This window comes from Stylophora pistillata, chromosome 1 (genome assembly GCF_964205215.1).
Source record: "Stylophora pistillata chromosome 1, jaStyPist1.2, whole genome shotgun sequence".
NCBI classification, from domain to species: domain Eukaryota; kingdom Metazoa; phylum Cnidaria; class Anthozoa; order Scleractinia; family Pocilloporidae; genus Stylophora; species Stylophora pistillata.
The window spans coordinates 56,441,179-56,456,767 of NC_142519.1; the positions used below are offsets into that span (position 1 = coordinate 56,441,179).

General features: G+C 37.5%; 2 protein-coding genes across 5 annotated transcripts; one reads left to right on the top strand and one right to left on the bottom strand.

Annotated features, from left to right (window-relative positions):
* The first annotated feature begins 566 nt into the window (after positions 1 to 566).
* On the top strand, positions 567 to 9,945 carry LOC111331106 (prolactin-releasing peptide receptor-like). Of its 4 annotated transcripts, none has more exons than XM_022936144.2 (3): positions 567 to 780; positions 5,740 to 5,815; positions 8,079 to 9,945. In XM_022936144.2, exons 2-3 carry the CDS (start codon positions 5,794 to 5,796, stop codon positions 9,239 to 9,241), a joined length of 1,185 nt encoding a protein of 394 aa, XP_022791879.1. In that variant the 5' UTR covers positions 567 to 780; positions 5,740 to 5,793; the 3' UTR covers positions 9,242 to 9,945. The 4 variants fall into 4 exon arrangements, with proteins under 4 accessions (XP_022791879.1, XP_088580823.1, XP_022791878.1 ...); XM_088724697.1 differs by having other exon boundaries at positions 8,099 to 9,945; XM_022936143.2 differs by lacking the exon at positions 567 to 780 and adding an exon at positions 2,113 to 3,029.
* On the bottom strand, positions 9,422 to 14,695 carry LOC111331107 (uncharacterized). Its single transcript, XM_022936145.2, has 5 exons — positions 14,679 to 14,695; positions 13,698 to 13,860; positions 12,629 to 12,773; positions 11,297 to 11,458; positions 9,422 to 9,860 (listed from the first exon to the last, which is right to left on the bottom strand). The coding sequence occupies exons 2-5, from the start codon at positions 13,747 to 13,749 to the stop codon at positions 9,704 to 9,706; spliced, it is 516 nt and encodes a 171-aa protein (XP_022791880.2). The 5' UTR covers positions 13,750 to 13,860; positions 14,679 to 14,695; the 3' UTR covers positions 9,422 to 9,703.
* Positions 14,696 to 15,589: the final 894 nt, after the last annotated feature.

Consider the following 15,589-nt stretch of genomic DNA (forward strand, 5'->3'; position numbering starts at 1 on the left):
AACCGAAGCCTCTTAAAGGCTTGGGAAATTGACATGTGTAAAAGTCCAGTTAAACGCGATGATGGCATGCACCTGCCCAACGAGTTCAGAGTTTTGACTCTATTGGATAAGAACTAATTTCCTTATACATTCAGTTTTTCATTAGCAACTAAAATAAACTTGTCACTTCATTTTTTTTTATTACCCTCGAAGAAGGCATATGTTAAAGGTTTTTTTTTTTTTGAGATTGTTAAAAGCTTTTCTTAACCAGCGTTAAACTTTATTTTTATCAAACCTCTGTCCGTTTTTCAGTTCATGTTAATAGAAGAGTAAGTACTTAAAGTGGCACTCCGAACTACACCAGCGTGCAAATAAATAGACTATACCTCTAAAAATACGATTTGATCTCCTGAAGATCAAGTTGCAGCCTGTATAAACTTCAATGACATGTACAAACAATAACACCATGGTCCCTAAAATGAACAATTCACAATGAATTTTTAGCGAGGAAAAGCTACTTAACGTGTCAGCATTTTCAGACATTTAAGTGAGAAGACACCAGCTGGTTACACTTTTTGACGTATATTGAACTTACTTCCAATAAGTCTATTCTACTCTGCCGTTTTAGCCGGATTCAGAATCCGTTTCAATGAGAAAGGCTCTTAAAAGCGAAAACGTTTTCATTTTGAACGCTTTTGGCTATACATCAGTGTCTGGCAAGCTCTAGAATTGCCGAACAGACTGGCTCGCGTCCAGTTTGCCCGAGTCCTGCTTGAGGTATCACAAAAGCGCTAACACTAGGTAAGTTAATTTATCGGTCATTGGTTTCAAATTTTTTTCTTGGTTTGAAAATAAGATATCAAACAAGAAGATTCTACTTATACATGCATTGTTCACTGGAGCCCTTGGCGTTGCAAATTGCAAGCAAAAACACAAACATGTGTTTTCTTCGCCTACAACACTTAAGATTTTACACACAAACGCCTTTGCGCCTCTGAGAGATCAAAGATCGTAGTTTCAACCATATCAGAAGCCCCTTTTACTTTTTTAACAAAACATTATCGAAGACTGGAAGGAAATTTAGAATCAGGCTTTTCTGAAAAAAAAAAAAAATTAAAAGAAAACGGAAAAGAAAATTTTTATTTAACATTATTCCTTAAGAAATAAAAGTCTCGTCTTCCGGTTCCTTTGTGCGTTTTGGTTGTGAATAATCCCAAAAAACACGACGCATTTTCTTTAAGACTTCTTATCCTCTGGAGTGATAGATTATATTTACTTTTCCAAAAACCAATACATTATACTTTCTTTATCATTTTCTGCACATAATTCATGGAGCAAACTAGGAGCAAATAAAGATTTGGTCTTCGTATACATGTAATACTGAAGTGAAAAAAAATGAGATTTGCAGTAACAGTGTCCATTTTCCCTAAAAGAAAATCTTGCTTAGTTATGCCCTAGGTTCATTCCTCTTACAAGGTGTACTGAAAGAAACGAAAGCGTCATTTTGACCAGACTGCGACTGATATTTGTGCAGCCATTTTGCACCTCTTCTTTGTGTTTATATCGGAAGCCCTTTTACTTTTCTAAACAAAGATTACCAACACTGAAAGAAAATTTAAAATCAGGCCCTTTCAAGATTAAAAAAAGGTAGAGAGAGGGAGAGAAAACTCTATCCTTCAAGAGTCATTTGAGTCAATGCTTTTCATCTACAAAGATTTCAAATAAAACTTTTGTCTCTAGGTTCTGATTGTGAAAGTCCAAAAAGCTCGTTATTACATAGATTGTAATTTTTGTTCACATAAAGCGTCACATCTTCCGGAACGATAAGTAATATTAAATTTTCTCAAAACCATTCCGCTTACTTTCTCATTTTCTGTAATAAGGAAGATATGAGCACATAAAAATGTATCTCCGTATAGTTTCTTGATGAAATTTTCTCCAACGCTTTGTCCAGTTTTACTGAAAGGAAAACTACCTGGTTTTGGACTAGGGCCTTACTTCTTATGAGGTGTACTTTAGGAAACGAAATCGTAATCGTTACTTAGCTGCGACTGACTTTCATGCACCCGGCATGTAATTTTTCCTTCCCCCCCCCCCCCTCCCTGAAATGCACACAGTTTCTTCTTCTTAATTTTACTTTAGCAAACAAAAATTGAAATAATAGTACAAAGAAAGCTCTGTGAATTGATGATGATGTCAAAGTAATCAAAGAAAAGTGCACGCGAAAGAAGTGAAAGTCTTATTAAAATTACAGTTGCTGCCGTTAAACCTTCTTAAAGCAAATAACTGCTCTCGTAATATCTACTTTTCGTGTTCAAATGATTCTGACGGGTGTGCGGGGCATGATTTAACTCCGCCGGCCGCATGAAAATCGGTTTATGCGTTTAAAATTGTGTGGGTGAGATCAATATTGACATGATGGCTTCCGCTTAGCCACTTCAAACACACTTTTAATTTTCTTTCTAGGGATAAACAGGCATCTTAATCCAGCTTAAATCCAAAGCTGGCCGGCCTCCTGTAGTGAAAGAGAACAGATCGGCTGCTATAAGTAAAAGTAGTGCAGTTGAAATAGAATAAATCAAGTTCTCAAACGACGTCTTTCGGGAGCTCATTTCGATTCAATGAGTTTGTCGTGAATTAGTTTAATCTTAGAATTCTTGAATCAAGAAATCATAAAAAAAGTACCCCTACGTAACTGGTCTACAGGTTTGTTGGTAATCTTAGTTATTTAACGAAACTCTCTTGTAAAGAAAAAAAGATTAATTGATTCAAATTGGAAAAAAAAAAAAAAAAAAAAACAGTAGTGCACGCGAACGAAATTAAATACTATAGAACCGGAAATTATTTCTGAATACAGACGAGAAGTTGATTACAAAATAGTAAATATGTTTTCGAGAAGAAGGATGAAAAAAAAATTCATTTTGATTTACCAGCATTTGATTGGCACAGTTTTCTCCTCGTATAAAGGTCACCAGCTGTTACAGGCCGCTTAACATTTATTCGTGAGGAAGAGCAACCGAGGGACCATCTTACCCGAAGGCGTCAAAAAGGTACAGTTTCCTTTCCCCTTAAACAACAACAACAACAAAAACGTGAGTCGATTTCACGGCATTTGGCTAGGTAATTATGAACTGCGAAATCTGCTCTCTAAAGCTGTACAGCCTAAGAAAATTTTAACCTCGGCTATTCAGCAAAAAGGTATTCGCAAAATTCTACCATGTAAAATGTTACATGTCCAGTGAGGGTGAAGAAATCGATACATGAAGGTTCAACCGAGTTGAGTATATACAGAAGTCATAGTCATTGCAAAAAGTTTGATCCATGGACTACGCGTGCGAACAGCACTGAAGACGCAGAGTTGTTTTAAATTGCTGCATGTCTATGCCTAGGCAGCTTAAAAACTAAATACATATACGGCTTTCCTTATCAATTTTATATTGGCTCCCCTCGCGCTGGGTTAAGTTCCCTCCTCCCCTTTAAAAAAACGAGGAAAAAAAAAGGGAAAATTCTGGAATTATTTGGGGAGTACTCCAGTAAAGCCTATTGCGCAAGAGACTGCCAACGATTACCTTGTTTTGAGAAAATTGCAACGATGACAAGTGCAAAATCAAATATCGCTTTCCTTGGTTTCTTCCGTCATAATTAGGACAAGTACTTTAAATAGCTGACATAATGTAGTCTCCATAGCGACTCAGCTAAATTGACAGTGGATCCAGAGCTTGGCTTGTTATTGACAACGAAAAAATTGAAGTCTATGTAGTCAGTTTTTAAACCAAAAATTCGGAAACAGAATCAAACAGGTTCCACTATTAAGAAGTGCAAATGTTTTTCGCAATATTCCTCTTACGATAGTTTTTGGCTCCTGTGTGATTTAGGCTTTTAAGGATTAAAGAGTCTTTTCGTCTCTCGAATTCGTCTTATAAAAGTATTTATTTGAATGACTGATTCAACGACGCGAAGTAACAGAGCTAGAGGCTCCGCTACGTTTAAAATTCCAGTCATCTAAACTCGTCTCACGTTCACGCGATAATTATCGTGAGATGCGATCAGCAAAAAGTTTAAAATTCATTTTACAAGAAAATAGACTTTGTCAATCGAGCGTTGGGTAGAAAATTTTGGAAATCCTCAATCAAAGTTTTAACTTAATAAAAAATTTTGCGCTTTTTAACATTGAAGAGCTAGAATGCAGAAATTATTATCCACAAGGCTAGCAATGCTCATGAAACGTTTTGTTTTTGTCAAAAATATGATTATGTCAGTCTATATCCCATAAAGCTCAGTTGTCGGGGAGTTCTGTTTGATGGAAATTAAAGTCGAATTTGAGCGGAAGTTCATGAAAAGAACAAAAAAGGGGTAAATTATGGCCATATTAAAAATTAATATATTTCTTTTCGAACCTTAACAACTAGAGAAAGAACCTAATGGCTTCAAAATGATCCTTAATTTCTGAAGTTGTACACAATTTTACACATTATTAGTTACTATAAAACAAAGTTATATGATCAGCGTAAAGCAATTACGGTTACTGATGGCTCTTTATGAGTAACTTCCTTCCTCTCAGCGCAGCGTAAGTGGGCCACAAACTAACTCTACAACCATTAAATCATTTTATGGACACATTTTGTCAGTTCTACCTTCGTACCACGTAGAACTACGGACACATACCGTCTAATGACATCAGCAAAATGTAATGGTCACGCTCTTTTAGTATTCATTATTTGTCGTTTGATAAAACGTCAATCATATCATTCTGGGCACGTTTGTTTTCACGAGGCCTTTGCATGTCTCCGTGGTTCCGTGACCTTGTAACAGCCAACTCTTGAACCATATCAATGGTTGCAATTAGTATCTACCATCATGCACGTGAAAAGTTCATTTCGCGCGCGCTAAATGGCTAGTTCGGAAGAGAAAAACAAGTACAATTCACCTCTGCAGCCCATGAGACAAACTCGTGAGATTAATTTCCGCCAGTTTTTTGGTAGATTGACAGAAATTATCAATTAATTTTGGGTTTCTGTGTGGCATATACTAAAATAATGATTCACCCCAGTGGTGGATAATTGTTCATTAGCATGTCGCCGACCAAATCGCAAACCTCTCGTGTTACTTTTTCATTACATTTATTTATCAGTATATTTGGAAGGGCAAATACTATCTCGGAAGATTTTAAAAGTTATTTTCTCTTGAATGCAAGGCACGTTTTATTCTAGAACATTTATACTGCGCACTTACTAGATTCTTAACAGAGAGTTTAAAATGTGTTGTTAATTGAAAAAGCAAGTAGTTAATTCATGTACAAACTGCATTAGTTGTTTCTTTGTTTTGTTTTGTCTTGTTTTGTCCACCTTTTTTACTTTCTCTGTATCATTCTGCATGCCTTAAATGTTTTGGCTTTTTTTTCAGATCTCCTTTATACATTTCCAACTATTTACTTTTCGTAAAACATTGCTATTCTCTTACAAGTCAAAATGATAATAGTTTTTTTTTAATAAATGGTGCTGTCAGATAATCAAATACAAATGGGATAAAATCATCTTTCAGTGACGAATTTTTACAATGGCAATTATTTCATGAACTAAAATAAATAAAGGCAGATCTCTTATCGGTTTAATTTTTCGAACACTGTCCTATCATCTCGCGCGGAAATCGACCAATGAAAGGTTTTGAAAGGCAGCTGAACATTCATAATATTTGTGACTTTCTGCGACACATTCTGGAGTTAAAAGCATTCAATAACGTCGGCCGCTCTTCTTCTTGAAGGTTTCTCAAGTCACGAAGTAGACGGTTTGCTGAAAGGAAACTTTAAGCATCAAAATGAATATTTCTGTCTCAAATGGTAAGTTTTTACTGCAATTTTACTGTTATTGCATGTCTTATTCAAATTGTCCCCGATAAAGCTAGCACTGGGAAAATATACTAAGTCTTGGTGGTTTGACAAATTCCGAGCTGAGGAAGCTCTGTGCATGTAGACAGGCGTAACTTATTTATATTAAATTGACACTGTATTAGATAGTAAAACTTTGGCTTTTGTCCATTTTGAAACAACAGTTGCTTTGTCAGATTTCCTTAGACAAGCTGAATTGTGAGGAAGGCAGTAAAATACAGGCAACAAAGTAAAAGTTAAGATCTTTTTAGCGTAGAGGAACCTTTCAAAGGAAATTTTCTAAATGCTTTCTGCGCTATTTGTTTCTCAGCAGTGCGCGGGAAATGAATATTTGTAACTTTTGTTTCTAATTCTGGATAAATAATCGAGTCGAGGACTTCCTAAAGTCGAAAAAGGATGCAACAGCACTCAGCTTTCCCTAAAATTTCAAGGTATTCTAAAACTCTTTTCAGCAGTTCCGTCCAAAAAGTAAAAGTCCTCTGCAAATCTTAGGTCTTGTGCGTGATCAAACACTTCCGATTCAAAAAAGGTATTTTTTTAAGGTACATTTGATCGCCCGTGTAAACCAATATTTTTAGGCAAAAAGGCACAGAGTCGCCCCCAACTTGTCAGATTTATCCATTCGCACACATTTTCATTGAGTTCGGTGGTCTTATCAATTCTCAACTACCGTAGAAGACATGACATCATTGCAAATCAGTATCAAAATCTATTCCCCATGGAATAATAAGTGAGAGATTAAACCCCTACGCAGTTTTACTGAAGGCAACGGAAACGAAACCTGCGCCTCTCAGAGTCGGTTAGTGGGAGATCATAAGCTGATGACCCTGTATTAATTACAAATGTAAAGAAAATGAAGAAAAATAAATCAGTTTTTCATTGAAAGAAAACGAAGCAGTGATGAAGGAAAATAAAATAACGCCCTCGCGGATTTCACTGATTACAAGGGACATGGATATTTCTGTCAAATTGATATGGATATTTATATGGATATTTCTGTCAAATTTATACGGATAAAGATTAAGTGCTACGGCTCAGAATATTATCGACCCGCTCAAATAAGAGTTAAAATGGCAACATGGAGTTTAACAAAAAGACGCAAGCGTTTCTATTTGGTATTGGTTGAAAACTATTATCAGTTATCCCATACGAAATACGATAATCCTCTCTGCTGAGTAAATTGGCTTCAAGATGGTTTAAAAAGGTGAAACGTGCAATCCTTGAATGAAAACGCATGACATAGCACTTCTTCTTAAGATTTCAGTTTTTAACTTCAAGCAACCGGAACACAATTGACCTGCAAGTTATAGACCTAATTGAAATGGTGTTAGGGAGCACACTAGCGCATGCGTTATTAACTAAAAAGGACTAGTAAGAATAAATTGTAGCGTCCGAGAGAAAACGATTTTGAGGTACTATATACGAGCAGTGCAGGGAATAAATACGTATGCCCTTTAGATATCAAATGTTCCTTTTCACCTCGGGCTCTTTTGAAATATCTTGGCGGGGGCATATAGAATGCTGTAAAGTTAGGGCAGTAAATTTTTATCATGAGTTTTTAAGTTTTATTTTTAGAAAGCTTTTAATAGTAGAAAATCATGATTACCGTGACTTCAACTTTTGAGATGTCCTTCATATTCTTAGAGAGCAGGCGGTTTTTTCTCAGCAATTTGTCTTTGCATTTGCAAACAATCGAACAATCGTAGAGGAGTGATTTATGGAGGAACATATTTGTCAATACCCAGTGGTGCATTAAGTTTAATTTTTTTACCATATTTACTCTTCTGATCAGATTATGTTAAAGAAATTGCTAAAATTATCTTTTCTTTCAACATGTGGCCCGTAGCTCATTTGACAGTAGGACGGAACTAGATGGATAAATAGAGAGATATATAGATAAATAATTTTTTTCTTTTAACTGAATCAGGATAGCTCATTCATCTGCGAGGCCGGTGTCGAGAGGATCCCTTATGTTTAAACTAACAAAATTGTCTCAAATATTAAAAATTTCATATAAAAACGACAAATATATTCCTAAAGTTTATTGCAATTGAAAAAATTGCATGCAGTCCTATAGGAAAAAAATCTTAAAAAATGGAGGTTTTTGAAACTTGCAATTTTTAATTCAATTCTTAAAAAATCTGCAAGGACTCGGCTTGCACGAATTCGCTAAGTGACTCTGTTATTAACCTTGAATCATTATATCAATTTCCAGATTCATTTAATGACACTCAGGTTTGGCGGAATCATATTCCAGGACAACCAACATATGCACACAAAGTTATAATGACCGTTGTCTACAGTACGATGTTCTTGTTGTCTTTAACCGGAAACTCCATGACGATCTACATTGTGTGGAGTAAACCTTACTTGCGATCCGTTACTAACTGCCTGATTGCTAACATGGCCGCAGCAGATCTCGTTACAACATTCAGCGCCATGCCCTATGCAGTCACCTACGCCTTCATACAGACTCAATGGTTCGGAGGCATCTTGGGAACGGTCACGTGCAAATTGTTGATGTTTTTGTTTCCATTGTCCATTGCAGCTTCCATAATCTCTTTGGTGATAATTGGGTTGGACCGTTTTTTCGCTGTAGTTTACCCGTTCAATCGACCCAAGGTAATCCGCAAGATTTCTGTGATGAGTGCGATCGTCTGGGCTTTGTCCATCCTATTCACATCACCCTATTTGTATGCTTACAAAATGCTATTAGGACGGGACAATAATTATCATTGCGTTCAGCTATGGGAATCGCCTATCACTGATCCAAAAAATGCGTCCCGAACCTATTTTGTTTTCATTCTCGTTTCTCTTTACTTGGTTCCGCTGCTACTTATCGCCATCTTTTACAGCATTGTTTCTTTGAAGCTCTGGGCACGAAGAATCCCAGGGAATCCAACAGCTGCAAACATCAGGCACGCGGAAGCGAGCAAGAAAAGAACTATTAAAATGCTCGTCATCATTGTTATCGTTTTTACCCTCTGCTGGCTTCCTGCGCATATCATTCACTTGTTGGCAAAATTCAATGAACGAATGTACTCTGCGATATCACCTATAATAGTTCTGATAGCGATTGGCATATCACACCTGAATTCCACTATAAATCCCTATCTCTACGTAGCCCTGAACAAAAACTTCCGACGCGCCTATTTAGATATTCTTCACAGCTGGTTCAAACCCGCAGGAAGCTTAGTGCGTCCGTGGGGAAGCAACACCACCTCGAGCGCGTATCTGGCCGAGGGCATGTCTATGGAGTACGTGAGTGTTGGAGATCTGGGGAGAAGAGAAAAATACGACTTGTCTAAAAGCGAGAGAAATCGGGACTCGTCGTTACGTGTCAGACAAGTAAGCCTTATGAAAGTAAGGGAAAACTAGTGAAACAAGAGCACTGCGGTCCTAACAGGGTCCAACAAGAAACACTGGTGGGCCACATGTACAGGCAAAGCCCGCTTAAGGAAGCCTATAACCTGTGAGGAAAGTAGGAAGACTTCAGTGGAACATTCGGATTTGCATGAACTTAGAGTGCAATCTTCAGAGAGAAACATTTACAATGGATAAGACTAATCTCATATTATTATAACTTTGAATGAACAGCTACTTTAATTTTCTTTATCGTAAGTAACAATCAAACCCATAATTAAAGAAGCCTTTTATCGGCCAGCTGTAATATACGTATGATGCACGATCCTCGCAGTAGAGAGGATCGTGCTGTAATATACTAGAACAACCTGTAATTACAAAAAGTTCTTTATTAAATATCATTTACTGAAACATGCTTCCTCAACCAGAATCATAAGCCCGCGAAATTTCTCTTGAAGGTTGTTCTTTTCCACGAGATTAGACGTACAGCGCCAAAACGTCAAAACAGACTTGCCCTTGGTTGTCAGTGTGATGATGCTTTTTCAAATCTTCCCCGTACCAAAACCTTAGTTCGCCACCCTGCTTCAAGTAAAATGGGTGGGAAAAATCCGTGAAGACAATCTCAGTCGAGTGTCTGATAAAAAAAAAATGTTCTTTAGAAAAAGCTAAGAGGCTCGGATAGCATGCAAAAAAAAAAAAAAAAAAAAAAAAAGAAAAGCGAGACTAACTGACACGTTGAATAGGTTTACAAATTAATTGGTTCTTTGTTTCACTGAATTACAGACTGACTGATTTATTTTGGATATATCAACAAAGTTCAAATGGTAAATTGGCCACCGTAACGATTACAAAAGCTGACGTTTCGAGCGTTAGCCCTTCGTCATTCGCTCCGACGAAGGGCTAACGCTCGAAACGTCAGCTTTTGTAATCGTAACGGTGGCCAATTTACCATTTCAACTTTGTTGTTATATCCAAATTATTTCGTTACCCCCACCTACGCAGCCCCAAACAGTTTCTTTAGAAACTATCAGCCTTTATGACTGATTTATTGATTGATTGATTGATCAGCCAAAAGACTAACCGACCGCCTGATCAAAAACCTGGCCGCTATACTGATTGAATGGTGGACTGCGTGATTGAGCGACTAATTGAATGACTGAATGACAGCTGACTGGCTGACTGACATGCCCACTGTCTAAATAACTAATTGATTGGCTGGCTAACTGACAGCTTTAGTATGAAACTGACTAGATGACTGACTGACTGACTGACTGACTGACTGACAGACCGACTGATTGATTGACTGACAGACTGACCGAGTGGTTGACTGACTGACCGATTTAGTGGTTAACTGACTGACTGACTGAGTGACTGACTGACTTAGTGGTTGACTGAGTGACTGACTGACTTAGTGGTTGACTGACTGACTGACATGAGGGACTGATTTAGTGGTTTACTGACTTACTGGTTGACTGACTGACGGACAAACAGATTGACGCAATTGCTAACTCACTGTCTGACTGATTGACTGATTGATTGACTGACTGACTGACTAACTGACTGACTATCTGACTTACTGACTGGCTGACTGACTGATTGATTGAATGACTGGTTGAGTGACTTTCTTAATGCCTGACTGGTTGGATGGCCGAGTTAGAGGATCGACCAACTGCTGGAAAAACAGATTGACGCGATTGCTAACTCACTGTCTGACTGACTAACCGACTGAGTGATCGACAAATTGAAATCCTGATGAGCTGAGCCGCTGAATGATTGAAAAATGAATTGGGTGGCTGCTTACCAATTAATAGTTAACGGGAGCCAAGCGGTACACTCGGAATTCTGACTGACTACTGACAGGTAGATTTCGGAATAACTGATTGATTGATTTACCAAGTGACCTATAGGCTGACTGACTGACTGATTGATCGACTGACTGCTGTCTGACACTCCGACTGATTGGCTTTCTTACCATCCGTCTGACTCCGACAAACTAATTGACTGTCTGACTACGACTACAACGTCTACGATTTAACTTTATTATATATATATTGAAGATACTCTTCTTACACTGCATCGGCCAGTGGTATATAATACCACATCCCAGAGGATTCTTTAATGAACTCTTTCAATGGATAGATCACGTGGTTAGATCTGTCTGTAACAATGATGTTGAATCCGTTGTCTTTGTCACAGCCCCAGTTGCTGTTGTAAGCTTCATCTGTGGCACACCTTTAGAAAACAATTATCGAGTTGTGTAATTATCTAGTCGAGTATGACCGCTACTTTGTGATTTCCGATGTCGTCAGTCGGACTACTATTTTTCGCTAAAGCCGAGTGAGACATTTCCGGATCCGAAAAAAAAGAGTTTGATTTACTTGGGGAAAAAGGCATGACGTTCACCAGCCTTTGCGCCCCCAGTATATTCCCCAACGGATTTATCATGCCCTCTATACCCTTGTGATATTAAGGCGCTTTTGCGACAAAAATCAGAGATTGGGTTGTCTGGTATCGTCGAAGCATAGTTAGGTACCTGAAACCCGACCGCCCGCCCGGATAGCCACTTCATCATTTCATTTCTGAATAATAATAATAATAATAATAATAATAATAATAATAATAAGGACTATCTTCTTATAGAAACGACTCCCCCTTGGTACTCCCCGATACAACCAAAACCAGTGTACGAGAACAACCAAGTTACTGCTTGCTGAGATGTCCCTGTCAGTACGCGTATAATACAGAAGTAAGAGCTAACAGAGTAAATGCAAGGCTTGTAGACAAATGAAGCAAGATCGTCACTTTATTAGAAATGAGAAAACCGTTACCAGAAAGACCAGGAAAAGACACAAAAGTAGGCCGCTCTACGCTGGGAGCTTAAACGGCACTACCCTGAATTCGAGATACGTCAAGGCAACTGAATTGTAGATGTTTTGGGGGAGATACTCTAAGAATGTTGGAAGGAATGTTAGAGAATTGTTAGGTACAAAGAGAGGGAGAGAAGTCCTTCGTCAGTTGCAGAAAGCTGTCCTCAGCGCCAGTCTGAACATCGCCAGAACCTTTAAGGTTCTTAATTCGTTTAGAACTCTCGCACATGCCCGCCAGCGAGCTACTTAAGGACTCATATAGGTTTTTATGATGCATTGCTTATTTAGATTATTGATTTTATGTGACTTTTTCCTTTTATAGTAGATTGGCAATTTCATGTAATTTTAGTATGTAAATAAGACTTAGGCTAGCCACGGTCAACGCCTAGCCTGAGTGAGTAGGATCAGCACCCATATGTGTATATACTGCCATATAATATTAATTATAATAATAATCATAATAATTACAATTTATTATTTTTATTATTATTATTATTATTACTCTTTAAAGATAAAGAGATGAACCCGTTCTCACCTGATCTTCCCACGCTGATGCTTTAGTTTCAACGCAGCCACCAGTTGACCTTTGCCGATGTATTGCAAACGACCATAGCCATTATCTCTTGCATTAACACACACTGGAGAAAAAGTGATCTGTTTCCAACCGTCCGCTGGCGGATCTGTGAAGAAGGTAGAAATAGCTAGAAATTTGCCAGCCATTGAATTAATCGCAGGTAAGGCTGAGTTAGAATCTTTGGTTCACTATGGCGACGATAAATGACATAATGAAATTCGATCCAAAACGATATTGAGTTCTAAAATATTTGCTCAGTTGAACTTATTTACCCGTTGACAAAAAGCCTTATGTTATGAGTATATCAACACCTTTAAGTGACACTGAGTTATTTCATTTTTTTTCAGGTGTATCTTGTTTGGAGAACAAATTAAACAACTATTGCCGTTTGATTAAAATTACAATTGCATACTTTTAGGATGAAGATCGTTACCTGGCAGTTCAAATGGTTAGTAATGGAAACAACGATGATTTCCCTAAACCTGAGTGAGTTAATAAACTCAGAGACTAGGTATCGTCGACATTCGTTTGGTAAAAATCGGCATCAAGTTAATTACCTTTATTAAACAATTCGATTGTAATCGGTCAGGGCGCGTTTTGATCACGTTTTCGATCTAAGGATAGTTTTGGTTTCTGATTTCTTCCATGTATTTGCCTCCCAAAAACTGACTTATTTTTAACACGTATTTAGTTTACTGAACGTGAGCGACTAAGCCGAGTTTCCCACCCCGTCGTAAAAGTAGTTGAGATAATTTACCAAGACAAGAAATAATTGTTCACCACTATTTTCCTCTTTGCAATGTTTCTAACTAAGCATCATCATGTACAAAACTTCGATGAACAATACTGAATCAGGAAAGGGGGAAAGGTTTGGCGTTTTAGCATACAATTTCTTCTTGGCCATCCGATAAAGTCGGACGGTAAACGCACTTTTTTTCTCAATGTGTCTCAACATTTTTGTAGCTGGTTGTTGTATTTCTAAGTTGTATCACCATTTAGGTTTAACTTACAAAATCAATTATAGACTTACTATTCGCAATAACACTGCCAATGGTAACGATGTAAATAAATGTAAAAATCATTCTTGCAAGACTATGCCAAGTGCTTCTGCTGACGTCTTCCGGGATAATCTACTAATTTCTTTTTGGATTCGGAAGTGATGCAGGTATAAGTTGTCGCTGTCGTGATGTACTCTGTACAAATGAAGTTAATAAATGTGACACGGAAGTTTCATTGGAGCAATAAACTGACTCTAACCAGGGTGCAAACAATGTACTTTATTTAGCAATGAACCAATATCTTTTCGTCAAAGAACTAAAATTAAAAACACATTTTTGTTTGATGAGAGAACAGCTGTAAACCGAGTTTGTCTTTTGCCATGGCGATATTGTACAACTGTTTACACTTTGCACATTTTTGTACAACAATGAGCCATTTCCAAGGCAATTCCCACAAAATCAAATAAAACAAACGAAAAACATGATTAAAGTCAAAGTTAGTTAACACTTTTCCATCACACCTTATCTTCATGTACACGCACATTTCTGATTTTCGCACGAATGATATTTTCAGTTGATATTTTCCACGCTAATCAAGAAGAAATGGAGTTACCATTTAATAATTAGACGATGAGTTCGATTTAGGTTTAGACGCCTGAAAGCTAATGACGACGAAGCCAGAGTGAACTAAAAGGTAGAAATGGACGGCGTATAATCTGTATTTAAAGTATAATTATACTATCCGTTCAAAACCTAGCTACAACACATGTACAGGCTCGTGTTTTTATTCATTCTACCGACAACTGCACTCTGTTGGGCTACTTAATCTACTCACTATCCATCAGAGTCTGAATAGCGAGCGTCGTAACCAATCAGACTACACCAGGAATATCAACACACACACAACCCACAATTCCTCCATTCGCTCTGACGAAGGGCTGACGCTCGAAACGTCAGCTTTGAAACTCTTTTCGGTGGTCAATTATAAAACGTAGTTATAAAACCAAAATTACCTTGTAGTACTCCCCCACCGATGCAGCACCTCAATTTCTTTAGACACTTGCTCCCTTCATACACCAACAATAGATTCACCGACGTTTAACGTTTGACTCCCAAAGGCATGACGAGAGCATATCCCTAACATGTTGGAATCGTGGCGTAACATTTTGAAAAATCTTCAACTTCGTAATTCTCTCAGAATGGTAAGAAGAAAATTGATATGAAATTTCTGCCGTCTCCTCGTCCCAATCTCCCCAAGGGGTACCCGTTTGAGCTAAGATATTGACACTTGTACTAATACTGACTCGCGATCGTCAGTGGCTCGTGTCAGTTCTGGTTTTACTAACACCATTTAAGGCGTCACACCATTTAAGGCTGAGTGTCACAAATTCTCGAGGCGCGAACAACCAACTAGTAAGTGCAGCTTTGAGACTTTTTCCTCGTAAGTTTACTAAAAATTATACAACCTTAGTTCATTTTTTATTCATTTGTTAAGCTAATGAAAAAGACATTTCCATGTTAAACACGCTTTTAAATCATTTGTTAGTCTACGAGAAGACTGTTGGCTTTTCAATTTTATTAATAGAAGACAGGCAAATAGAACGACAATTTTTAATTGGAAAATCACACAACTAAATTAGAGAGCATTTGAAAAATATAAAATTTATTTTTCTTAATTCGCAATGCATTCGACTTTCGACCTGCTGAATAAAAATTTTGAAATCAATACCACATGTAAAAAATAATATTTCATTTGAGGCCAATGCGTGCTCTTTTTCTTATATGTTGGGGACAACTATTAACTTGGGCGGTGGTAGTAAATTAAGTATTTAATATAAACCATATAATTTCTAACTTAGAAGTTTCTCAGGCGGTTACATGCAAAGTTGGTACGATCATTATGTAAGATATATAAACCCCAAGC